This window comes from Capricornis sumatraensis, chromosome 8 (assembly GCF_032405125.1).
Source record: "Capricornis sumatraensis isolate serow.1 chromosome 8, serow.2, whole genome shotgun sequence".
NCBI lineage: Eukaryota > Metazoa > Chordata > Mammalia > Artiodactyla > Bovidae > Capricornis > Capricornis sumatraensis.
The window spans coordinates 3,601,266-3,626,108 of NC_091076.1; the positions used below are offsets into that span (position 1 = coordinate 3,601,266).

Here is a 24,843-nt window from a genome sequence, read left to right on the forward strand (position 1 = left end):
GCAGAGGAACCAGAGATCAAATTGCCAACATCCGCTGGATCTTGGAAAAAGCAAGAGAATTCCAGAAAAACATCTATTTCTGCTTTATTGACTATGCCAAAGCCTCTGACTGTGTGGATCACAATAAACTGTGGAAAATTCTGAAACAGATGGGAATACCAGACCACCTGACCTGCCTCTTGAGAAATCTGTATGCAGGTCAGGAAGCAACAGTTAGAACTGGACATGGAACAACAGACTGGTTCCAAATAGTAAAAGGAGTATGTCAAGACTGTATATTGTCACCCTGCTTATGTAACTTATATGCAGAGTACATCATGAGAAACGCTGGACTGGAAGAAACACAAGCTGGAATCAAGACTGCCGGGAGAAATATTAACAACCTCAGATATGCAGATGACACCACCCTTATGGCAGAAAGTCAAGAGGAGCTAAAAAGCCTCTTGATGAAAGTGAAAGAGGAGAGTGAAAACGTTGGCTTAAAGCTCAACATTCAGAAAACAAAGATCATGGCATCCGGTCCCATCACTTCATGGGAAATAGATGGGGAAACAGTGGAAATAGTGTCAGACTTTATTTTCTTGGGCTCCAAAATCACATTAGATGGTGACTGCAGCAATGAAATTAAATGACGCTTACTCCTTGGAAGAAAAGTTATGACCAACCTAGATAGCATATTCAAAAGCAGAGACATTACTTTGCCGACTAAGGTCCGTCTAGTCAAGGCTATGGTTTTTCCTGTGGTCATGTATGGATGTGAGAGTTGGACTGTGAAGAAGGCTGAGCGCCGAAGAATTGATGCTTTTGAACTGTGGTGTTGGAGAAGACTCTTGAGAGTCCCTTGGACTGCAAGGAGATCCAACCAGTCCATTCTGAAGGAGATCAACCCTGGGATTTCTTTGGAAGGAATGATGCTAAAGCTGAAGCTCCAGTACTTTGGCCACCTCATGAGAAGAGTTGACTCACTGGAAAAGACTCTGATGCTGGGAGGGATTGGGGGCAGGAGGAGAAGGGGACGACAGAGGATGAGATGGTTGGATGGCATCACTGACTCGATGGACCCGAGTCTGAGTGAACTCCGGGAGATGGTGATGGACAGGGGGGCCTGGCGTGCTTCGATTCATGGGGTTGCAAAGAGTCGGACACGACTGAGAGACTGGACTGAGCTGAGCTGAGAGTACACTGCCGTGCCACGCGTCCTCGCCTTAAAGTTAGAGTCACAGGAGAGACATGTGGACATACGGCGAATTCTCCGGGGAACAGACACGCCCGAGAGAAAGCCACGCCATCTGCAGATGACAACGGGCACTTTAAAGCAGGACATGAGCACCACGGTTAACCTGTCTTTCCTAACAAGACAGCTGTCTGAGCTTCTGCTCATCAAACGCTGCACATGTGGCACCACCTGGACCACAGGTGTGGCCTTGTTTCCTGAGCCTGACCATGCGCCCAGCCCAGCGCCTCTTCCGAGGGATCACCGGGCTCCCCTTCGCCAACACCGCTACAGGCCCTACTCCTGCGGTGCTGCGCAGCTCAGAGCCTGGAGCTGGGGCGAGCGCCATGGAGAGGTTTCGGGACACACACAGCTCACCAAACCTGCTGACTCGGCTTCCCCTGCGAGCTGGCGCACGACAGCGTCCACCAGGGGGAAGAGGAAAGACAGCATTCAGAGCAGGAGGTACGTGATGCCTGAGGGGGAGTCCCCGCACGCCCAGGACGCTGTGGTGACCCACAGGGTCGTGCATGGTCCCGGCAGCCGTAGCCTCCACTCCTCGGAGCACGTCCTGCGCCTGCTGCGCCCGCCGTGCTCTCTGGGAGTTTCCACAGAACGTGAAAATGTGAGACGCACCGACCCTCAAAAACCCTCTGAAAGTGGATGCACTGGCTGCGTAAATTCAGCAAGTAAAAGAATACCTGTCAGACAAACGGGGCTCAACAGAAACAAAATAGTTTTGAGAAACAAACTGATTCTCACATCTATAATGCTATAAATGTTAAACTATATTCAAATGATATTTTTTCTGGAAAACCGAAATACTTTTCCCCATTTATAGATAAGGCATTTTCCCTGAAGTCAGTGTTGTCTCTGGTTGACTGATGGAACTGAGATTACTCACTGTGGCCAGAAGAGTCTTTGTACTTCGAATTTTTCTCTATGAAGCCGCCAGAATATCCTAAAACATCCATGCCACGCATGACAACAGAGCAAAGGACAACCCACTTGCACACACATGCACACGCACACACACACACACACAGAGTTAGATGTTCACCGTAACACCCAGCTCCAGGGAAACCTGCCTACCAGACAACACATGTGCGTGCGCGCGCACACACACACACAGTTAGATGTTCACCGTGACACCCAGCTCCACGGAAACCTGCCTACCAGACAACACACGTACACACACACACACACACACACACACACACACACACACACACAGACTTAGATGTTCACCATAACACCCAGCTCCAGGGAAACCTGCCTACCAGACAACACATGTGCGCACATGCACACACACATACATACACACACACACATACACAGAGTTAGATGTTCACCGTAACACCCAGCTCCAGGGAAACCTGCCTACCAGACAACACGCGTGTGCACACAGACACACACACACACACACACACACACACACACACAGACTTAGATGTTCACCATAACACCCAGCTCCAGGGAACCTGCCTACCAGACAACACACGCGTGCACACACACACACACACCACGACACCCAGCTCCATGGAAACCTGCCTACCAGACAACACACAACGCACACACAGACACACACACAGAGACACACTCCTACCCCACGCGTAACTGAATCACATGCTGGGGAAAATAACCCAGCAGAGCTCTCTACTCATAGTGTCGAGGGCTTGAGCATACCTCCTGAGAACGATAAGCTAAGCGCATGAAACAGTGACACGTTCTGGCCAAGTGACACGACTCTGGATTGCATCTGAAATACAAATGCTGGGGAGCAGCGAGGTGGGAGGACCAGAGGGCCGCAAACTCAGTGTCCTTGTGATGGTTAAATGCGAGGATGCGAAGAAAAGCATACCAGCAAATTCCAGAGGACAACTTTTGTCATGTGGTCCCAGGAGACAAAAGGCCTAGTTCGCATATTAAGTTTCAAAAAACCAAGTGGCAATGACCCCAAGTTATTTTAAAACATTTTTATGCAGTTTAGACGCAGCAACATTCATGTCAGACTTTGCTGTTAAGTGGCTTCCTCAAATTCCCACGTACAGAAACCAAAGACTGAGCACCCCTCCTACGGTGTCGTGAGCAACCAGAGAGACGCTGCACTCAGAACTGCACCGACGCTACTTCAGGCAAGGACACTGGGGTTTCCGAGAAGAGAGCTAACAGGAGGCACATTTCACAAAAGAAAACTAACAGGTGACCCCAGGGCTAACGGCAAACTGGCCTCTAGTGGAGGGGTCCCGGGGCTCCAGGCTGGCCCGGGCTCCAGGCCGAGGCTGCTTCTCAAGGTGCCCGATGGCGGCCAGACGGCCCTCCCCGCTCTCAGATGACCAGAGCCCAAGCAGCGTCCCCATCTCGAGGCCCAGGACTTCCCATCACCTCCCGACACACAGGTTCACTCGCACCCGAGGCTACAAGGCGGTCAGGCCTCTCGCTCACCCGTCAGCTCACTGGGACAGGCTCTGTCGCCTCCTGAGCTCTGGTCAGGGAGGTGTCGCCCAACACACAACCTGTGCTGGACCAGAACACGGTCTGCACCTTGAGACTCGAGCTCACGCGATGCCCCTGCCCGACGCGGGGACACCGCCACGCACGGCTCCTTTGCAGGAAGCTCTCCCCCGCTGCCTCCTTCAGAATCATGACAGCTCAGAATCCAAACTCAGTAAGACCACAAAACAGTCTATTTAGGATAAAGATACAGAACCTAGCAGAGGGGAGAAAAAGGGGCAGTACAGCAACGGCTTCCTGTCAGCCTGCTGGCGTTGAGGGGCAGCCCTGAGAGCCGGCGACGAGTCCCCTGCTCACAGCCATGGGCACCCCTGAGAGATGGCGAGGAGTCCCCGCCGGGCCGCCCTCGACCCCAGCCACGGGCACCCGTGAGAGATGGCGACGAGTCCCTGCCGGGCCACCCTCGCCCCCAGCCACGGGCACCCCTGAGAGCCGGCGACGAGTCCCCGCCGGGCCGCCCTCGCCCCCAGCCATGGGCACCCCTGGGAGCTGGCAATGAGTCCCCGCTGGGCTGCCCTCACTCCCAGCCATGGGCACCCCACGCGCCAGGGGCCGGCACTGTTTGAGGCGCCTCATCACCTCTATGCAGATGTATCTGCACAGCAGATGCTCGTAAAGGCCCTTGAGGGAGGCACTACGAGGACTCCCATCTCACAGACGGGAACACTGAGGCGCACGGAAGCTGAGCTTCCCCACGGCCCAGAGCACACTTGTGAGGAGCCAGGATTCAGGCGGGACCCACGACCCGTCCCCGTGAGACAACCTCCTGAAGCCCGCATGCGAGTCCTTCCCGAATCCCAGATGCTCTAGGTCCTCCAGAAAGTGCAGTTTCAGGAAGGCTTTGGGTTCAGCGTTCAGAAGGTAATACACACCCAGAGCAGGAGGCCACGTTCATCAGTAAACAGTTCAAAATGAGGAACAACTGGAAACTGCTCAGTGAGGTCGACAAGAAACGAAAAGCTTACTTTTTCTGAAGCTTCCGATTTTTTTCAGCTTGTCCTCCCAATTTGCTGAGTCCGAGGGCATCCTGAGATGAGTTTTCTGTCTCTGAAATACCAGCTACAAAGAAGCAGAATGGTCGAGACATTAAGAGGAAATCAGCACGGCCAAGGCAGGTGTTTCTGTGACCAGCTGGAGGAGAGCAAAGGGAGCTCTGGACTTTCTGACCGGATGACACCACAGGAGAAAGAGCTCCAGGACAGCAGGCTCCGCCGCCGGGAGACCCTGAATGACAGGGGGCGGCCAGACCCACCACGAAGACAGACAACTCCTCCGCTCCTGCTCCCAGGAGGACGCCCAGCATGCGTGACAGAAGCCTCATGGGGACGGGGTCGGGGGCCTCGCGGAAGGGACGCGCTGCAGCCCTCCCCTCTCCGTTGAAGCACCCACCGGGCCCCAAAGCCTCCTTGCCGGGGTGTCCGGGCCGGCCCTTCTCTTTCTTGCCAAACAAGCGGCCGATGGAGGACTTGATGCCCTTCTTCTTTGGGGCTTTGTGCAGCGAGTCCTGGCTGCTGTTGCTGCTGCTTGGGTTGCTCACGGGGCCATCCTGAGAGCCTGTCGAGCTTCGGGGAGAGAGAACGCCCATTAACCGGCGCCCTCGTGCACACACACACCCCTCCACACAAGCTACTGATGGAACTGGCCTCCCAGCCACACCTGCGCCCCAACCTCGCAGCAGACAGTGGAATCTGCTTCACCAACGACACTCCACATGAGCAACGCAGGCTCCCGGCCACAGACAACCGCCCCAGGAAGCTGAGACTGCCTGACTTGAGTTCTCCCCCGAGGAAGCCTCGACTCGAGACCCGCTGGGGCAGAGGGCGCCCTGACCCTCCCTCAGGGTCACTGCTCGGCGGGTGACAAGGCTCCTGGAGAAGGTGAATGACCCCTGCCTCCTGCAGGGTGACAGGCTCCTAAGAGGAGACCCTTGAGGGAAAGGGAGGGAAAGACCGCATCCGAGAGGCATGGAGCCGTCACCGCCAGGAATGCACCCCGGGCCGGGCAGACATCTGGCAAGAGCAGGAAGAAAGCTCCCCCAGGAGTCAATTCGTAGAGACGGAGGTTTTCTAAAATCACTGAAGCCACTGAGCTCCTCTCCCCCGGCACCTGAAGTTCACTACAAACAGGCACTGAACCCAGTGGGGTGCCTTTAAAACCAGCCTTCCAGCCCTTTTAGGATGAGCGGCGCGGGGCTCCTGAGCTGCCGACGCACGTGTAGGCCGCTTACTTGCGGGCGTCCCTGATGTCCTCGTGGCTGGCTGCGTGCAGCGCCCCCGGGTGCAGCCGGTCCAGCCGAAGGGACCGCGGCGAGGCGGGGGGCGAGGTTTCACATTTGATGGTGGTCTTGTCATCTCGTACCTCCTCCCGGGAAGCTGGCAGCTGAGGGAGTGAGGTAAGTGTAAAACTGGGTAACAATGGACTGTGTCGAAAAAGGCAATCACACAGGCTTTCACATTATAACCAGAAACTCATTTGAAAATCTATTACATATGCTTTCTGCCAAGTACAAAAAAAAAGCCTTGTTCTAGCTTAATACCATCTTAAAGGACCGTGTTGTTCAAGGGAAGTGGGGCCGTGGGGCAGCAGGAGCCCGCAACTGAGAGCAGAGGCCCCGGATGGGAGCCTCCCTGGAATCCAGCGAGCGGGCGGCCCCGCGGGCAGGACAGCAGAGCCACGCGGTGCCATGAGCCCTGCACGGCATGGACTGCCTGCCCGGCATGACCGCCCTGATGAAGAGGACCGTGCGCATCGCCAGGTGCAGCTCAGAAGGACCACTGGCAGGAGTAAGATGCCTCTCAACAAAGCCATCCCGACCTTTCTGTTTGAAGGAGAAAAGGAAACAGCTTGGACCACCCCCCAAGATCATCTTGAGTGATGCTGCAGGTTACCCACGACAACGAGTGAAACAAAGAAAAGGTGTCTAACCTCCAAGCGAACACCATGTGCCGGCTTGTGTTCCTCGGTGACATACAGACTGGGGGCTACCCACTCGAGTGCTCACATGCAGTTCAAGTGTAATTCGCTCACTGTGGTTTACATAAAGCACCCCTGCTGCTGCTGCTGCTAAATCGCTTCAGTCGTGTCCGACTCTTAGCAACCCCATGGACTGCAGCCCACCAGGCTCCTCCGCCCATGGGATTTTCCAGGCAAGAGTACTGGAGTAGGGTGCCATTGCCTTCTCCGAAAGCACCCCTAGGTCTCACTAAGAGATGATCTTGTATCAACCTAGAGGGGTGGGATGGGGAGGGAGATGGGAGGCAGGTTCAAAAGGGCGGGGATATATGTGTACCTTATGGCTGGCTGATTCATATTGAGGTTTGACAGAAAAGAATAAAATGCTGTAAAGCAATTATCCTTCAATTAAAAAATAAACTAATTAAAAAAAAAAAAGACACTCTTTCCTGGACTCCCAGCTTCTCCGCTGGTCCCGGGTGTGGGGACAGGAAAGACGGTGGTGGCAACATTGTGGGGGACAGATGGACCCACAGGCTCCAGACAGGTCTCATCGACGCACCTGGGTGTGTGGCTAAGCCAGGGGAGGTTTTAGGAGACATGCATGGCAAGCATTAAAGACAACGAGTGCGCTGTTGTAAGCAACTAACCTGTGCCTTTTTAGTGGGGTTCTGTAAAGAATACTGACCCAGTGCAGCCCCACAGGAGCTTGGTGACAACAGACTGACTTAGTGTGAAATCCTGCTGAACTCGTTTAACAGCAGCTGGATACGCTGGGCACCCTCCTCTGATCTCTAACGACAGCCCTCAGACGACAGAAGGCCACAAAGGCTAGACATTATCCATGAGGAACTGAACAGGGATCAATCTCAAATTCAAGTTAAAATAAGCATTTATAAAAGCCAGAAAACAACAGAGAACAGAGCAGCGAGGTGACACGCCTGGGCTGACCATGGACTCGATGCGGACAGACATCTGCCTCAGAGTCGGGCCCACGGCCAGCGCTTCCCCCGGCCTCCTACTGAGGAAGGCCCCTGGGTCCCAGCCTGGCCGCCCTCCCCCAGGATGGGAGCCGCCCCACTGGTGCCCACGTGGCCTCACTAACAGGAGGGCAAAGCAGGCCACAGAGTGGGCGAGCGGCACACCCAGGTCACCAACCCCAGGGGGACGGCGCTGCTCTGCTGTGCTCAGCAGAAGGGCTCCCGGGCACTGAGCTGCCTGAACTGGAGCACGGCCGCCCGAGTCCTGTGGGAAGGCCCAGGAGTGCTCCGTCAGCGGGCTGCGAGCGGGAGAGGGACAAGGAAGGCCAGCCCTCGGGGCACTGGACTCCCAACAACTGGGGCTCATCCAAGTGACCTGAGGGGAGAGGCCCTGAGCTCCCCTGCGATGCTCCCTCCATCAGGGATGCCGTGATGGACATGAGGGCATCATGGAGGAAAGCAGGTGGACAGCACCACGGTTCAGTGTCCAGGCTCTCATCAGACCAGTCCGCACTGCACTGCTGGGTGTGCGAGCCTGGGCAGGGTGCCTGGCCTCTCTGCCTCAGTGTCCATGTCTGCGGAATGGGGATAGCAGCAGCCTGGACCTCGCCTGGGTGTCTGCGGGATTAGATGACAGACTCGGAAAGCAATCGACACGGTGCCTGGCGCCGAGTCTCCTGCACACTGCTACCCACCATGATTAAATTCGCTTCCCCCAAATCTAACATCTATGGCTCTGAGTCAGTCATTTCTTTTAAAAACACTAAGTGGAAATTCCATGGTGGTCCAGAGGTTAAGACTGGGCACCTTCACTGCCACGACACCAGTCTGATCCCTGTTTGGGGAACTAAGATCTCATAAGCTGTGCGGCATGGCCAAAAACAATAAGTAAATAAAAATTTAAAAATAATAAATAATACTATGTCTATTATAAACAAGCACGAGATGATCAGAAGGCAACCAAGTGGGAGAAAGGCAGACTGCTGCAACTGCCCCAGCGAAGGGCCTATTCCCAACAGAACCACCAGCACAGCTGCAGCGGTGGGGGAGGGTGAGTCTCATCACTCCCATTAAAACGTCAATCATTCACCAGGACATAACCACAGTGTTCATGCACGTCAAACGATAAGGACTCTTTAACGCTCCACAGAGAAACGAAGGCCTGCTAAATTACTAAATGGTTTACCTTTCGACGATGCTTCCTTAAATCACTAGGCTGACAGATGCATGCAAAGAAATGAAGAGAAACCAGATTTACTGCAACTCTGAAGCTGAAAATTTAAGAATCAATATAGGCAGATAGAGTAAAGCAAAAATGACGGCAAACATGTAAGTAACATTAAGATTTAGAGAGCGTGTGACTGGAAACAGAGCATTTTTTTGACACACGGAAGTTAAACAAGCTTTTCAAGGTTTACTAGAGAAACACTATAAATTATTACTCAGGAAGATACAATTCTATTACAACATCATGATTCATTAAAGCACAGCATTCTGTACCACAAAGGGGCTTAACAGTTGTCTATTCTCAGCCAAACTTCTCTATAACTTAGTTTCTTTTAATAAAAAACATGTTATACTTTAAAATAGTAATTTAACTGATGAGGAAGTTACCATAATACCTATTTTAACACTGAACAAATCTAACCACCTATTGGACATTAACGTAAAATCCTTACCTAGAATTTGATTTAAAACTTCTTAAAATAAATTTATTAAGGCAGGTACCCTGTGAAAATATGTAAGAATGAAAGCTAGCATAATAGCAGGTGGAGTCTTTACATTTTATGAACCATAGAAGATACTTTTTAAAAGAGTCTAGTAGACACATTAACCGTGCAAAAGCTGATGAGATTTACAGTCTTACATACAAACACCAACACTGAAAGGACATTGAGCAAAAGTTCATTAATGCTACGCTTAAAGGATCGTGTCTTTATGCGAGCATACTCTCATTTATGAGTCACACAGGTTACGTAGTGTAAGACGCATCTACATTATGGTTGTAACTGCACAGTGATACACTGGTTCAAACTTACTGCTACGGGGGAAAAACACTGTCTAGTGGGACATGAAGACAAAGTGGAAACCCCACTAAGGGGACACACGTGAACGAACCACGGCACTGCCTGAGCAGAGCAAGCCGGGGGGATGGGGAGGGAGATGGGCGGGTAACTACAGACTCGGGGGCGAAGAGGGTGGGAGGCTGGGGTCTGGACTGACAACGACTCAGCAGACAACAGGGTGAGACAGGAAATCAAAACCAACGATGAGAGCAGACACACTGCCAGAGAACTCCAACAGCGAGGAAAACACACAGAACTGCTCTTTTACAAACACTCGGAAAGAAACCAAGCATGAGCCACAGCGAAATTGTCAAAGAATTTTAAATATCAACTAATTAGCCAGCGATGCAAGCTGTAACTACAGTGTGTCAAAAGACCACCAAATGGACTAGTTGCCACTTCACAGGCCGATAAAATGATTCACGGTTAATTTAATTGCACGCTGGCTAACAGTGCAGCTAAAATGCAATGGGTGGTAACAGAAAAGAGTGATAATACAAGTGCAGTTACAAGGCAGAGTGTTATAAACATGATTTCATGGGGTAAACAGCAGTGCACTCGGAAAGCCTAAGCTAAACACTCAAGAAAGCCGGAATAGAGACGCACACTCTGCCACCAAGAGCCCTAGGTCGTCATCCTGTTTTTAGACTCGGAAAAGTGAGGCAGCCCGACGTCTCCCCTGGGGCCCTGTGGCACAGGGCTCGTAACTTGGTTTCACACGCAGAGCTGGCCTGAGCGCGCGGCCGGGTCCATCAGCAAGCAGACCAGTGCAGATCCTCGGTTTTGTTCCCACCGCATGCCCTGCACCCTGCAGCCAGGCAGCCCCAATGGAAAATGTGCTGCACGGCTTTCCCACGCCATGAGAGCTGCCTATGGTTACTTTCACGAAGCTGCCTGCTCCCTGAGAACAGAAAGTTCCCTGCAGCTGCTGTGCCCAGCACAGGCCAGGCCCAACGTTACAAAGGCAGATTCTGGCTAATGACGTGCTAAGCCAGTGGTCCAAATACCAAGATTAATTTGTCGCTGTGCAATTACGGAATGATTAAAGACTAGATAGTTTTAAAAATTTTAGACCTCTGAGCGTAGCAAAAATGTACCTGATTTTCTTCAGGGTAAAAAGAGAAAAAACAAAAAAAAAAGAAAACCAGGCTGCTGGGGGAGGGACGCGGCAGGGAGGAGGCAGACACGTACCAGTGTCATGATGCCCAGCCGGTCGACTTCCCGCGCTGGGCTGTGCGGCATCCTTCGGGGCGTGGAGCGCCCGCTGCTGGGCGGGGAGGAGCCGGCCAGCGAGGACGCGGGATACGGGGGGATGGAGCTCATGGATCTAAAACGACCAAGGTTGTCTAAGCTTCCGCTGCCCACCCTGCTCTCAATCTCCTCTGCCCGCTGCTCCGTGTTCTCCTTCTCCTCTTGGATCAACCTAAAATAGAAGAAAACCCGTCACCCGCCTTTGTCAGCAGAGGAACGTGTCTGGACAACACATCTGGGGCTCGCCTACTGTGTCACGATTAGCAAATCCCAGGAACAGTCGCTCAGCTAACATCTCAGCAAAAAGGTTCGGCCTTCCCCCTTCTGAATATTCTCGAACTTAGAACAGCTTATCCCTGAGCCTTACAAAGGGGCCCCTGATCATTCACGTTTGATTTTCCTTCTTTACATTAACATTCTGACAGGGCCTGGGCGGCAGCTCTCTCCCTGTGAGGAGATACCTGAAGTTCACGACCTTTACCTTCCCTGCTCTCAGGGCAGAGATGCATGTCAGCGCCTCAAGTCTTTTCCACTGGGAATCGGGAACTCTGATAATCAAACAGCGATTCTCGAACAAGCTGGAGTTCCTAAACACAAGTCTGCAGACCAGATGAAGGGCTGAGCTGATTTTTTTTAAGTTGTATTTGAACAAATGCACCACTTGATTGAGCTCTCCACCAGCTTCGTGTGAGTTTCTGGATTCATGTCAACTGTGCTACTGCTGCTGCTGCTGCTGAGTCGCTTCAGCCATGTCCGACTCTGTGCGACCCCAGAGATGCCAGCCCACCAGGCTCCCCCGTCCCTGGGATTCTCCAGGCAAGAACACTGGAGTGGGTTGCCATTTCCTTCTCCAATGCATCAAAGTGAAAAGTGAAAGTGAAGTCGCTCAGTTGTGTCCAACCCTCAGCGATCCCATGGACTGCAGCCTTCCAGGCTCCTCCGTCCATGGGATTTTCCAGGCAAGAGCACTGGAGTGGGGCGCCACTGCCTTCTCCGCAATTGTGCTGCGTTAACCTACAATCCATGGTTACTGTTCCTCTCTCCTAATGTGTAGCAAATGATTTTATACAGCAGTTTAAATACTCGATTATGCAAATAAAATGATTTTCATATTACAATACAAGGTTCTTACAGGTCTTAACCTTTCCAGTTCTACTTATACATCCTGAAAACTTTTCACTGTTGATAATAAGCTGATGGACAGAATTTACCACTTACATCAAGTCAGCTTGTTGCATAAGGGAAAATCACTTTTACCTGACAACATGCTGTAAAAATAAAAATATCAATACATAACCGTTCCATATTTCCCAGGGGACGGGGAAGACACTTCTCTGAGCCCGTCTGTGCTCTAGCACGGCCCACGAGCAGCCCGTCTACGGCGTCAGCCTGCAGGCGACAGCGCCTGCACTCGCTGGTTGTACCACTCAGCCCTGCCCTTCCCCTGTGCCCCCTGCACTTGGCCGACAGGAATGGCACCTCGGCCTGAGCTGACGTGACAAGCACAATCTGAGCAGCAGCTCTGCCAGGTCCTGTGCAGGGTCACCGGCCTGCGGCCGCTCTGAGCATACACTGAGGACAGGGGCACGGCTGTGTGGCACCGGGTAGGCCTCGGGGCTCCCAGCCACCCGGCTGCACCCAGACCCGAGGCCTCCTGCTCACCACGAGGCGGGCCTATGGATTCTATCCTGTTTTGTAAATTGTTATAACTGCCAAGACGGTGTCTAAAGAAAACATCTTAAATATACTGATGAGATGAGAAAAACTCAAGCACATGTCCGTGGACTACTGTTTTACAACAAGCCAATTTTCACACTGTGTTAACTTAAAAAGGAAAATGTAGATCCTACTGGGAATTTCCCAGCCCCAAACCTGAGCTTTTCTGTTCCAGGTGGCTTTTCACCAGAGCCTGGGGGGCTCTGAGGGACACAGGAGGAAGCACGGGCCACAGGGGACACTGCCTCGGCACCTCGTCCACCCTGGGCCTCAGAGCTGGCGAGGGGGACACTCCACAATGCCCCCCCCGACAGAGTGCTGACACCACACTGTGGACAGAACGCCCCGGCCGACCAAGCTCTATAATCAAGGGCAATCTCGGAACCAAAAACTCTTGAAGCAGATCTGAGGTCAGTTTTCTTCCTGTGGAATACTCAGACTTCTCTGAGGACAAGACAGGTCCTCAGAGGAGCTGAGTTTCCAGGGTGCTGGGCTCGGGCGCACCCACCGGATCTCTTTGTTGATGGCGTCCAGCTGCTCCTGAAGCATCATGGCCAGAGTCTGGGCATCGGCCTGCCCGCTAGGCGACAGCAGAGAGGCTGAACTGAAGAGGGCGTCCCTGTCGCCCTCGCCGTCAGACACGTCCACGTCGCTCTCGAACGCCTGGGCCACGTTGGCCAGCACGCTGGCCTGCTGTGCGCGCTCCCAGTCCTGCTCGTTCAGCGTCTGCACCTGGGCACGAGAGGACCACAGCTCGTCAGCAACATTCAAGGCACCTCATGGAATCAGGAACGGAACACAAGTTTACATGGAAGCCCTGACTGTGGATAAAGGGGCCATGCTTATAAGCCACTGCCATCTCTTAAGCGAGCAGTACTGAAGAAACGGGCAGGAAAATCCAGTTCCTAGACGCCTGGTGACACTCAAGTCTAAGCATGGACGGGGGGCAATCCTATGAGGTTATTCCCAAGGGTGGGCTGATGGAGTCAGACACAAACCGAAAATTAAAAAAATACACCCATGCCACCATCAGCCAGGCTGAAGGAAGAGAAGAAAAAGACATCCTTCAGCTCCGCAGCCGCTGGGTCCACCTCGGCGGTCATCGCTGCTACTAGTTCACCGGGGAGTGCCGTCCTCACAGGCTCCCAGCCCTCCGTTTCCAGGCTGGTCTGAGCACCCACAGACAGGAGCGAGCAAGGGCAGCCAGGGGACGGGAGGGCCAGCCCCCCGCGCTCTCCTCCCGGGGCGCAGGCACTCGGGCTGTCCTGGGGGACAGCCCCTTGCATCGCAAGGCGGCTCTGTAATCAGGGATGCACAGAGAGTGCCCACTGGGCCCCGTGCCGCCCGCCCCCTCGCACAGCTCACACCCTTCTCTGCCTACAGGTTCACCCCCGTCAGCCCGGGCAGCACGTCCTCTCCCTTTTCCTGCTTAAAATCGCACCACAGGAACCAGCAGATTGCTCCTCTAGGGCTGCCCGCAGCGCCCACCGCGGGTCTCAGAGCTCCCCGGGAGTGGCCTCTACTGTCCCCCTCCCCGCCCAGTCTCTGCAAGCAGGCGGGGGGCCCACCCCACAGGGCAGCTCCCGGGGGCTCCAAGGACCCCGTGTTACCAAACCCCCTCCCCACCCACCCAGCGTGTCTCTCCCTCGGCTCCAGGCCCCGCCCTCCCTGGGGCTCTTCCTCAGTCCCTTGTGCCCTTCTCAACCTCGGAACATGGGGCAGCCCCCAGCTCTACCCGTGCACCCCATCTCTCTCCACAGGCACCTGCCTGGCGACTTTATCTTGCTCATGCCTTTAAACACCATCTGCATGCCCGCAACCCCAGTCCACCTTGAGCTGAGTGAGTCCTCTCCCGGATGCAGGCTGGAACACTCAGCTGCTGACCGGACACGTCCCCTGGATGGGCCTGTCCACCTCCACAGGGCAGAGGCCCGGCTCTGAGCTCCTGCCTGGCAGCCCTCCTCACCGTAGGAAACAGGCTCCGGCCTCGAGCTGCTCAGGCCTGAGCCCGGGTCCTCCCTGATCCAGGCCGCTCTCTCCCTTGTCCCTGCCGGTTGACTCGACCCTTGATCTATCTCCGAGTGGCGGCTTCTCTTCCCGCCTCCAGGTCTCTGATTCAAGGTCACCCTCCTGGTGTCACCTCGCTGGCTACCCTGTTCACACACGATCGTCCCCTCCTCCTCGGACAACTCGGGCACTCTGGTCTCCTTTCCCTGCTCATTACTGTCCGACAGGCTGCGCTGGTTTAAAAAGGGGTCCACAAATCCTTCCATCCTCCTCCCTTCAAGAGGCAGAAGGGGCAACTCCTGCTCAGCCCGAGCGAGGCAGGACTTCACAGCTCACGCTCGAAAACAGAAGTGAAGGTGTGTAGCTTCCGAACCAGGGCATGAAAGGCCCCGGGCTACACCTCATGCTCTCGCTCTCAGAGGGCGTTCCAAGGAAAGCCAGGCCATGCAGAGGTCTGCACAGCAGGGACCTGGGCCTGTCCCCAGCAGCCAGGTGAGTCTGAAAGCCTGCCATCCAGCCCCGGGGAGCCTTCCCGAATCTGCGCCCTCAGGAGGCCCTGAGTCAGGCCCGCCTGGGACAGTGACAGGAACTGTGGGCCGTGGCCTGCTCACTGCGAGGTTACCAAGCTCTGCAGTGGTTCGTTATGCAGCAGTGGATAAAAAAGGCACATGGTTTTTAAGTCACTGCTGGAGTCCTAGTTCCAACGACGTCTGGTCTAAACTAGCTGCCCGCTGAACGTGGGAGCTCAAAACACAGAGACATACGAAAAAACACACGCCATGAATGAGGCGAAAATACGAAGGCGCTTAACCTTCCAACGAGAATCTTCTCACTAAAACATGAGGCACGTGTGGATCCTTTCACTCGTAGGATGGTTTCAAAACTGTGCTAATTAGTACCGTGCCGGGCCTCACAGGAAGCCACACGTTATCAAAATTGGTTCTTTAAAAAAAACAAACATGCCTTGAAAGTAAACTCTTAGCCGGAAAAAGGAAAATGGGAACACGTAAAGCGATCTATCAACACTCGGTTCCAAACCTGCGCCAGGACCACAGTGTCGGGGGCGGGGGCCTCACAAGGTGCCCACCAGGGACAGGCAGGGGGCGGCGGGGGAGGGGTGGTCCTTGCCTTGGACGGCTCGTCACGCAGCGCTGCCAGCCGGCCTTTCTGGGGGCGCCGCAGCACCGCCGTGCCGCTGAAGGAGTCTGCCGGCCCGTCGGCCACAGGGAACCTGAAGTCCGGGACACTGCCCAGGTGCGGTCGGCTGGAACACACGGAAAAGAAGAATGCTGTTAGGAGAAAAGAGAGCTCACTCTGTCAGTCAAGCCAGAGCCTGTCAATCTGGAAAATTGGCAATTTCACAGAAAAGGGGCCGCGGGGCGGGCTCTGCCCTCCTGGCTCCAACAGCAGCAGGCCCACCCCGCTGCCCTGCGAACACTCAGGTCTCAGCGCCACCAGCCGGGCAGCTCCTGTATGTAGGGAAGGCAGCGCTAAGGCGAGGGTGTGGCTGGCTGCCCGGTGCTCGGGGCTGCGGTCCCCCAGAGCCCACCCTCAGGTCCTGGGGCGGGGCTGCACCTGCTCCACCGGCTCCTGGGCACCCACGCCCGCTCTGGCCCGTGCCTGCCTGCTCTGCCCTCCACCTCCCGCATGACGTCCATGGACCACAAACACCCGTCTCCCTGGAACACTGTCTGCACCGCTCTCAGCACTTCTGACGGCACCTCAGACAGCCCACGGCACAAAGCCCTCGGACCCACAGCTCGGAACTGAGCCGCACGGGTATTTCCCAGGAGATGCAAGTCTAGAACCTCCCCGAGCCACACCTGTCTTCCCTCCCATCTCCCCTCCCTCCTAATGGAACCGCTCCTTTCTCTGCTCAACTTCTACTGCAGAACACTTGGGAGTCAGGTGGAAGCTACGACAGAGTCCTGCTTGGGACTGTGGACACTCGCAGGTCCTCTGAAGGCCAGAGGCCTCTGGGTTGAGATGCCCCCACCATCACCTCCCAGTCCCCTCGCGGAGTGCAGCCTCCATCGCTCTCCCCCTCCTCACCTGAGGCTCTTTCCTCCAGGAGAAGGTCTCAGAGACAAGGTGACCAATTCCACTGCGAGGTCCTGCCAAATACACTGAGCCTGCCCTGCCTCTGATCCAGGCTTCAGTCCCCACTCCCCCGGCCTGGGCCAGCCTGCCCTGCCCGGAAGCCAGCCCCGAGGCCCCACCTGTGCTGCCGAGTCACTGACCCCTGGAGAGCTGCCTCCTGGAGACACCCCTCCCTCGCCCAGCCGCTGCGGTCCCCGTCTTCAGAGCACAGCGGCCCCTACTACTCCCCGGCTGCCTCCTCTTCTCTCTCACTGACACGCAGGGGACTGGTGACCAGGCTTCTCCCTCTGAACCCCCAACTGCGCCAGGCCTTTGGGTCCCAGCACCAGCACCCTCCTCGTTGCCCAGAGTCTGCAGAGCAAGAGGCCGTGTCCACCTCCTCTTCCTCCACTGTCCGCACAGTCCTCCTCACACTCATCTCATCCACCCCGGGAGCAGGGGGTCTCCCCCTCTGACAGCACCAGGCCCTCACCCTGGAGGAGCTCTGCGGGCAAGGCTGGCCATGTCCCCCATCCGTCCCGCAGGGCACGTGCTCCCCTTGAACTCCACCCGCCGTGGTTTCAGACACAGGGCCAGTTTCTGGCTCTGCCTTTGTCTACAATGATATCCCTTTTCTCTAGAAGAAGGCTGGGCGGGGGCCCTGGACCGCGAGGATCCCCTAAGCACACAAAAGCAGAAATATGCATGCGGGCTCCAAACAGTCTCCTAAATCAGGATTCAAGCAAGAGTCAATTTCCTAGAGATGAATGAATGTCACCAGTTAAGCACTTTAACAACCTTTGCTAAAGTTTAACTCACTTGTGACCATTTTTCATGAAGAAGCCAAAGAAAAATCTAAATAGTAAGAATTACTGCCCCTATAACAAGGAGTAAGAAAAACTCAGGATGCTCAGTAATCTGCTCGCCTCATTCCCAAGCCAGGTGATTCCTCCCACCGCAGCCAACGGCAAGTCACGTCTCAGTCTCCATTCTCGTAAAAATGACTACAGGCCATTAACCTTCTGCGACTCTTCAGAAACATCAGTGTCACAGTCTGTCAGGCCCCTCAAATGAATACACCCAAGATCAACTGGTCGGCCCCCCACTTCCAAACCTCCGCCTGTGGTTTTGAGTTTTGTCAATACTGTGACCACCACTCCATGGTACCAAGTTTCACCCTAAGGAACAATGCTTGTCTCTTCCCTGTCGCTGGCCACGGAGCTACAGGCTCCTTGAGGTGCGGCCATGAGCGACACCCAGTCATACTGTCTGCACACCAGACAGGCCTTTGTCCCACTCGACAGCGCAGAGGGGAGCTGCCCGGGGGAGCGGCCTACCCGTGGTGGAGGGGAGCCCCTCGCAGCCTCGTCTGCTCCAGCTCGGCTCTCAGGGTTTCCAGATTGAGAATCAGCTGGTCCTACGAAACAGCAAATGACACAGCCTGCACCGCTTGCTTTCCGGATGTAAAGTGGCTTGCACCAAAGTGTGCATGGCAGGAGGCGTTAGTAGGTATCAACTCCAAACACTTTAATTCTGAGAAGATGTTCTCTAAGAGTCCCATAGCAAATATAAGCACTCAGAACAGTATTACCCCTTATAAACCATAATGAAGAGGAAGTTCCATCTCAGGTGTAGGAAAGCTTCTGGAGGGAACATGGCAAGCCATTACCAGCGATGACGTCTGCAGAGAGAAGCTGGACTTGGGGTGGGGGCGGGGGGTAGGACTTACTCTGTTGCCCTCACTCCTCTCATTGCTTTAAACCATCTCCACGGAGCTCACACTCACTCCCGGGCATTCCTCACACTCATTCCTCTGCACCCCACTTCACTTCCTCACAGGGTAAAACAAGTCACATGGGTCAAGTTTCCGAGTCACTCAACTCAACCCGGCAGCTCTGTGCTGTCGGCCACGGCAGTCACACGCCTCGTGCAGCCACGGAGCACGTGAGACAGGCCGGTGCAAAGCTCGATGTGGCAATCACACAGGAGATTTCAAGACTCACAGTGAGGGACAGAACGCAAAGTAGCCCGTTCGTTTTTAGGAAACTTTAGACTGTGTGTGTGGCTCGTACCATCTGACGGACAGCACTGTCCACGTGAAAGGCTCCTGCTTTGCCTCAGCGTTCGAGTGAACCCAGAAAGGACTACTCAGAATTCTGAACCACACAGGATGGCCACACACTCTAAATCCACCTATGATGCAAATACAGTCAGTGATCACAGCCAGAAGCGCCATGCACGACGCAGCAGCGGGCGAGCCGTAAAGAAAACGTGACTCGACCTCTGCTGGGCATCCGTAGGGATTCAGATGGATTCAGTTCGGCTCTTAACAAATTTCTGAACGATTTAGACATGTAAGTACCTTGTCGTTTTGCATTTCTTCTAATTGCTTTTTCGCATTTTCAACTTCCCGTAGAAGAGAATTCTGAAAAAGATACAAAGAGTGCTTTGGTGTCGATTCTTACAGATACTGCGTGGACTGTGGGACAGCTACACTTCTGTCTGAAAGCATAAAGCCCCTCGGGATGAGTGACGGGCCTCACGCCCAGTGTGAAGTGCTGGCACGAGGCCAGATGACAACTCTTAACACGGACTTGTACACAGACAATCTTCTCCTTCCCCGACTGATCTTCCAGATACAAGGAGGCCAGCTCCTTGGGGCAAGTGAAACTGCTTTAAACTTGCTTTCAGCTTTTGTAGTTCAGTGGTCACGCAGGAAATTGGTGCAGGTTACACACGCAAAATTCAAACCCGAGACAAGACCATCCCCACCTCAGAGCCAGCCCACAGGTCAGGGTGAAATGAGGGGCCTTCCCCGTGTGGACTCTAGTGAAGCGTGTGCGTCATCTTGGGTTTTGTCGGGGAGAAATGTGCCGCAGAACTTATAGGGACCACTGGTCTCTCTCAGACAAGCGCCGCCCAAGCGCCGACCTAGGGGAAGGTTCTGCGCCTCATCCTTAGGGCGCTGGTGCAGCTGGGACAGGTTTTCACCGAACCTGAACCAGAGTGTTGCCCACTAGGCTGCTCTGACAGAGGTTCTCAGACATTTTCCAAAGCAAATGAAAAGAGAGAAGGCTGGAGTTGGATTATGAGAATGCTTGCTTTTAGCTGATTCAATGTCCTCTATCACGTTATATAAAAGCTGCTGAACTAAACTCACTGATGGGCCGCATCGGCCCTCGGCTGCACACGCAGGGCTCCTCTGTCGTGGTTGCCCCGCGACACGCAGGATCTTAGCTCCCTAACCAGGGATCGAACCTGCGTCCCTGAGCTTGCAAGGCAGACTCTCAACCACCAGACCGCCAGGAAAGGCCCAGAAATAAACTTCTAAGAAAGAAATGAAGGGGTGAGGGTGGACCTAGAAGAAAGTTCTAGCACAGCGGCTGTAACCCGGGCCATCGGTGGATCTGGCTCGCTGATGCTCTCGTAAGGGTTGCGGGCACACGGCTACGTCTGTTCCTTACACACTGCCTGTGGATGCTGTCATGCTTACTGAGTAGCGTGACATGCCGCTACTCAATTATTCATGCCAGTAAAGACACCACTGAGGGGCCCTCTACAGGAACAGTTTTCCAACTCCTCTCCTGGAGATTCCCCGTGGCTCCCCCCCAACAAACCAGCCCGGGCCGGGTCAGATGCCTCTTGGTAAAGCGGCTGAGGGGCCGGCTCACCTTATCCTCCAGAGCAGCCATTCTCTCCTTCAGATGAAGCTGAAGCCTCTCGTTTGATTCAGACAGAAGCTTATCCACGGTATCTGATAAGCGTTTATTGTGTTCTTCATTCATTTTTTCTCTCTGCCTTGCCTAAAACAGGAAAAACAAAAACTCATTAACTTCAAGAACAAGCACGATCATTATTTTAAAAGTACCGGGGAGCCGCAACGCGAGCGGCCTGCGCCCTGGCTCCCAAGGCGGTCCCTTCCACGGCCACCTCTGGGGGCTCTTGAGCATCACCAGAGCAGACGGGCAGGTGCAGAGGGTGGCAGGGACTTCACTGGTCAAAGGTCACTCCCAACGCTTCTCTTTGGCAGAGCACCTGGGGGACCTTACTGTCACCAGCCATTACCTGTCGGAGGGGTTCGGGGAGCAAGTAGATTTACACTCAGAAACAAGCAGACTTTAAAGGGAATCGGCTTACACACATGTTGGTGGAGGAATTTCCCAATATATAAACAAGCCTGAGTCTGGATTTAGGGGGTGAAATGAATTCAATTTATCAAGCAAAAGGTGAGAAAATCCATTTTGGAAGAAAAGCGAGTGCAGACAGACTTCCATGTGTGCTTCTTTACATCCAACATCACTTGAATTCTTCGTAGCGATTGCTGTTTTTCAGTCACTCAGTCGTGTCTGACTCTCTGTGACCCCATGGACTGTAGCACGCCAGGCCTCCCTGCCCTTCACTGCTTCCCAGAGTCTGCTCAAACTCACATCCACTGGGTCGCTGACGCCATCCGACCGACTGCCCTCTGTCATAGCTTCTCCTCCTGCCCTCAATCTTTCCCAGCATCAGGGTCTTTTCCAATGTGTCAGTTCTTCACATCAGGTATTAGAAAAAGTATTGGAGCTTCAGCTTTAGCATCAGTCCTTCCAACGAATATTCAGGACTGATTTCCTTTGGGATAGATTGGTTTGATCTCCATGAAGTCCAGGGGACTCTCAAGGGTCTTCTCCAACACCTCAGTTCAGAAGCATCAATCCTTCGGCACTCAGCCTTCTTTATGGTCCAGCTCTCACATCCATACATGACCACTGGAAAAACCACAGCTTTGACTAGGTGGACCTTTGACGGCCAAGTCACGTCTCTGCTGTTTAATATGCTATCTAGGTTGGTCACAGCTTTTCTTCCAATGATAATTCATATTCAGTTCAGTTCAGTTGCTCAGTCATGTCTGACTGTGTGACCCCATGGACTGCAGCATGCCCGGCTTCCCTGCCCATCACCAACTCCCAGAACTTGCTCAAACTCATGTCCATTGAGTTGGTGATGCCATCCAACCATCTCATCCTCTGTCATCCACTCTCTTCCTGCCGTCAATCTTTCCCAGCATCAGGGTGACCTCTCAGCATCCTTCCCAATATGATAATTCATATTTAAAAACTAGAAGTAATTACCTCAAGCAATTTTTCAATGAAAAAACAAAGTGGGCAAGTCTGTGTTTTATATAATGAACAGCAATTTCATGGTTTAAAAAGCTGTTTTAGGATCTACTGTATATAAAAAAAATGGAGAGAAGACAGAAGAACGACATATTTGAGGCTGGCCCTGTGCTGGAAACTGCTGAAGCTGATCGATGGCCACGGGCATTTGTTATACTGCTCCTTCCACTTTGGGGCATGTTTCAAGTTCTCCATCATAAACAATTAAAACCCAGATTATTTTCTGTTAAATATTTTCCATTAAAACAGAACCTGCTCTAGCAACACAATTCAGAAGCATCAGTTCTTCAGCGTTCGGCCTTCTTTATGGTCCAACTCTCACATCCATATGTGACTACTGGAAAAAAACGACAGCTTTGACTATATGGACCCTGGTCGGCAAAGTGATGTCACTACTTTTTAATATGCTGTCTAGGTTTATCATAGCTTTCCAAGGAGCAAGGATTTTTTAATCTCATGGCTGCAGTCACCATCTGCAGTGATTTTTGAGCCCAAGAAAATAAAACCTGTCACAGATTCCACATTAAGACATCAGTATTCAAATATTTTTAAAGCAAAACAAAAGTCTACTTTGAATTGGCTTAGTCATAAGCAGCATCCCGATCTCAACAGCCTCTGAGCAGCAGTTCTGAAAGTAAGGAGGTGTACCCCTGATCGGGAGATGGGGAGCTCTCTGCCGAGGCGGGGAGGGCGCCTCACCGCGGGTCTCATGATGGGAGTCAGCATCGCTGCCCCTGGGAACCCGCGTGTGAGGCTCTGCAGTTCAGGCCCAAGAACACAGGCGTGGTGGGGACAGTACTGATGCCTGAGGCCGGACCCGGGAGGCCCTCCGCCTGCCGGATGGCCCACATCGCCGTGTGGCCAACCTCTCCGGGAAACCTCTCTCAGGACTCGGGGATGCGAGCCTCCACCGTCGCCCTTTCCTGGCGTGCCTTCTGTCGCAGCGCAGCAGCGGTCCTCCTCCTGTCCAGGAGCAGCCATCCTACACACGTGTCTGGACCAGCAGTCTGGCAGGGGGGACTCCAGCGCCTCCTCCAAGGCAAGCAGGGTGCACACCTGGGCGCCATGCCTTCAGCTTCGTGGGCCTCGGACTGGCACCTCAGGTTTGTCTGAGGGGCACTCTAAAGGCCACCTGTATCCCAAGCAGCTCCCCCGACTGGCTGCTCAGAGCAATAAGCAGCCTCCTTGGATGTGGGGGTTCCCCTGGCCCCTGCCCACCGCCTATGGGCGACCACCTCTGGCCCTGCTCCTGAGGAGGCGGGTGCCCAGGTCAGCAGACGGGGCCACACACGCACACACTCGACAGCAGAGACGGGAGCGGTGGAAAAAGGTGGTGCCAGCCCAGACGCGGCCTCCCCGTCAGCACACGCACCCGCTGCAGCTCCTGGTTCTTCTCCTCCAGCTGGGCCTCCATCTGCCGCAGCCTCTCCTCGATGTTGCCGTGTCTCTCTTCCGCCTGTCGGCCAAGAACAGGGTCAGTCCCGCTTGCAGCGCCCCATCCTGATGGCACGCGGGCTGTGACCCCAGGGGCGGCAAGCAGGCCATGCTCTATGCGGACCACGGGCCCTGGGTTTGCGGGGGGCACGCCCGCATGCCTGCTCAAACCGCCTGAGTGGCTTCGCATGTGACACGTGGGTGACAGAAGGTGCTGGTGACCGGCTCGTGAGAGGAGACGTGCTCCCCACCGCCCTGGGCCCCGCACCCGTGGCTGCTGCGCCCCCTCCTTGGACTGCGTGTGACGAGCCGGGGCGGGCAGCAGGCAGCAGCAAGCGCGGGACGCGCGAGGCACACGTTCTACCTTCCTAAGCTGGGAGGGAAGTTCGAACTGTTTAGCCTCCTTAGTGGCAGAGATTCCGGAAGACAAAAGGTCGGACTACAAGGCCGACCGGGGACGGACAGCAGAGATGCCGGGGGAGAGGAGAAACCAAGCCTTGAGAGGAAGATCACAGGCAGAAGGGCGCCGCCTGGCGGCTATTAGTGACCCTGCTCTGGGAGGGTCTGCGAGCACCGGACGGCCCCTCAGCCGCTCACTGAGCTCCGGGCAACGCTCTCAACAGCTGTGCCAGCACAGGCCCACCCGACTGTCTGTGCCCAGCCAGTGCCCACCAACAGCGTGGGACAACATCTTTCCTGCCAGAAGGACGGGGTGGCTGGCCGGCTGGCAGTGGGGATGATGCCTCTAGCAGCGCCACATCCCCGGGACGCGGCCTCTCACCTGTGGGCTCCCGGGGACAGCACGCTGGGAGTGGGGCTCGTGCCCCGCTGCAACTTTCAACAAGTGTGTGAATAAAGACTTACTGCAGCTGCTGCTGCTGCTGAGTCATGTCAGTCGTGTCCGACTCTGGGCGACCCCAGAGACGGCAGCCCACCAGGCTCCCCCATCCCTGGGATTCTCCAGGCAAGAACACTGGAGTGGGGTGCCATTTCCTTCTCCAATGCGTGAAAGTGAAAAGTGAAAGTGAAGCCACTCAGTCGTGTCCGACTCTTGGCGACCCCATGGACTGCAGCCCACCAGGCTCCTCCATCCACGGGATTTTCCAGGCCAAGAGTATGGACTGGGTCGCCAGTGACTTCTCCGAACAAAGACTTAAGAGTCTCCTAAATGAGAATGGGATTTTCCTAGGTCTGAGAAGAACTATCCTGCCAAGGCTTTGAGCTGGTGACTGACTGAACTCTTGAGAAGCAGTGACTCGGAGCTGAAGCGTCCCAGGGACACACAGAACACGGAACAAAATGGAGGGAGATTAACGGAGGGATGGCACAGAAGCGGGGACACTGTCCGACACTCCAGGAGCGCCCCCGTCTCAGACGGGCAGCATGACTCCTGCGTCTGCGCTCCTGCCTGGACTGGGCAGCAGGGGCAGGGGCGCGGTGGGACAGCACGGGAACAGGCCCTCCCCGCAGGCCCC

General features: G+C 54.5%; 1 protein-coding gene across 1 annotated transcript in view; it reads right to left on the minus strand.

The window, feature by feature from the left end:
* The window catches only part of PPFIA1 (PTPRF interacting protein alpha 1), a 79,974-nt gene that overhangs the window by 17,906 nt on the left and 37,225 nt on the right, over positions 1–24,843 (minus strand). Inside the window, exons 10-21 of the mRNA XM_068976947.1 lie at positions 23,733–23,807; positions 23,307–23,390; positions 20,450–20,581; positions 19,141–19,203; positions 18,116–18,195; positions 15,828–15,963; positions 13,201–13,424; positions 10,917–11,148; positions 8,846–8,875; positions 5,955–6,106; positions 5,117–5,289; positions 4,693–4,786 (exon numbers count right to left, since the gene is read on the minus strand). Of these exons, the coding sequence (XP_068833048.1) occupies positions 4,693–4,786; positions 5,117–5,289; positions 5,955–6,106; positions 8,846–8,875; positions 10,917–11,148; positions 13,201–13,424; positions 15,828–15,963; positions 18,116–18,195; positions 19,141–19,203; positions 20,450–20,581; positions 23,307–23,390; positions 23,733–23,807 (1,475 nt within the window). The remainder of the gene's footprint in view (positions 1–4,692; positions 4,787–5,116; positions 5,290–5,954; positions 6,107–8,845; positions 8,876–10,916; positions 11,149–13,200; positions 13,425–15,827; positions 15,964–18,115; positions 18,196–19,140; positions 19,204–20,449; positions 20,582–23,306; positions 23,391–23,732; positions 23,808–24,843) is intronic.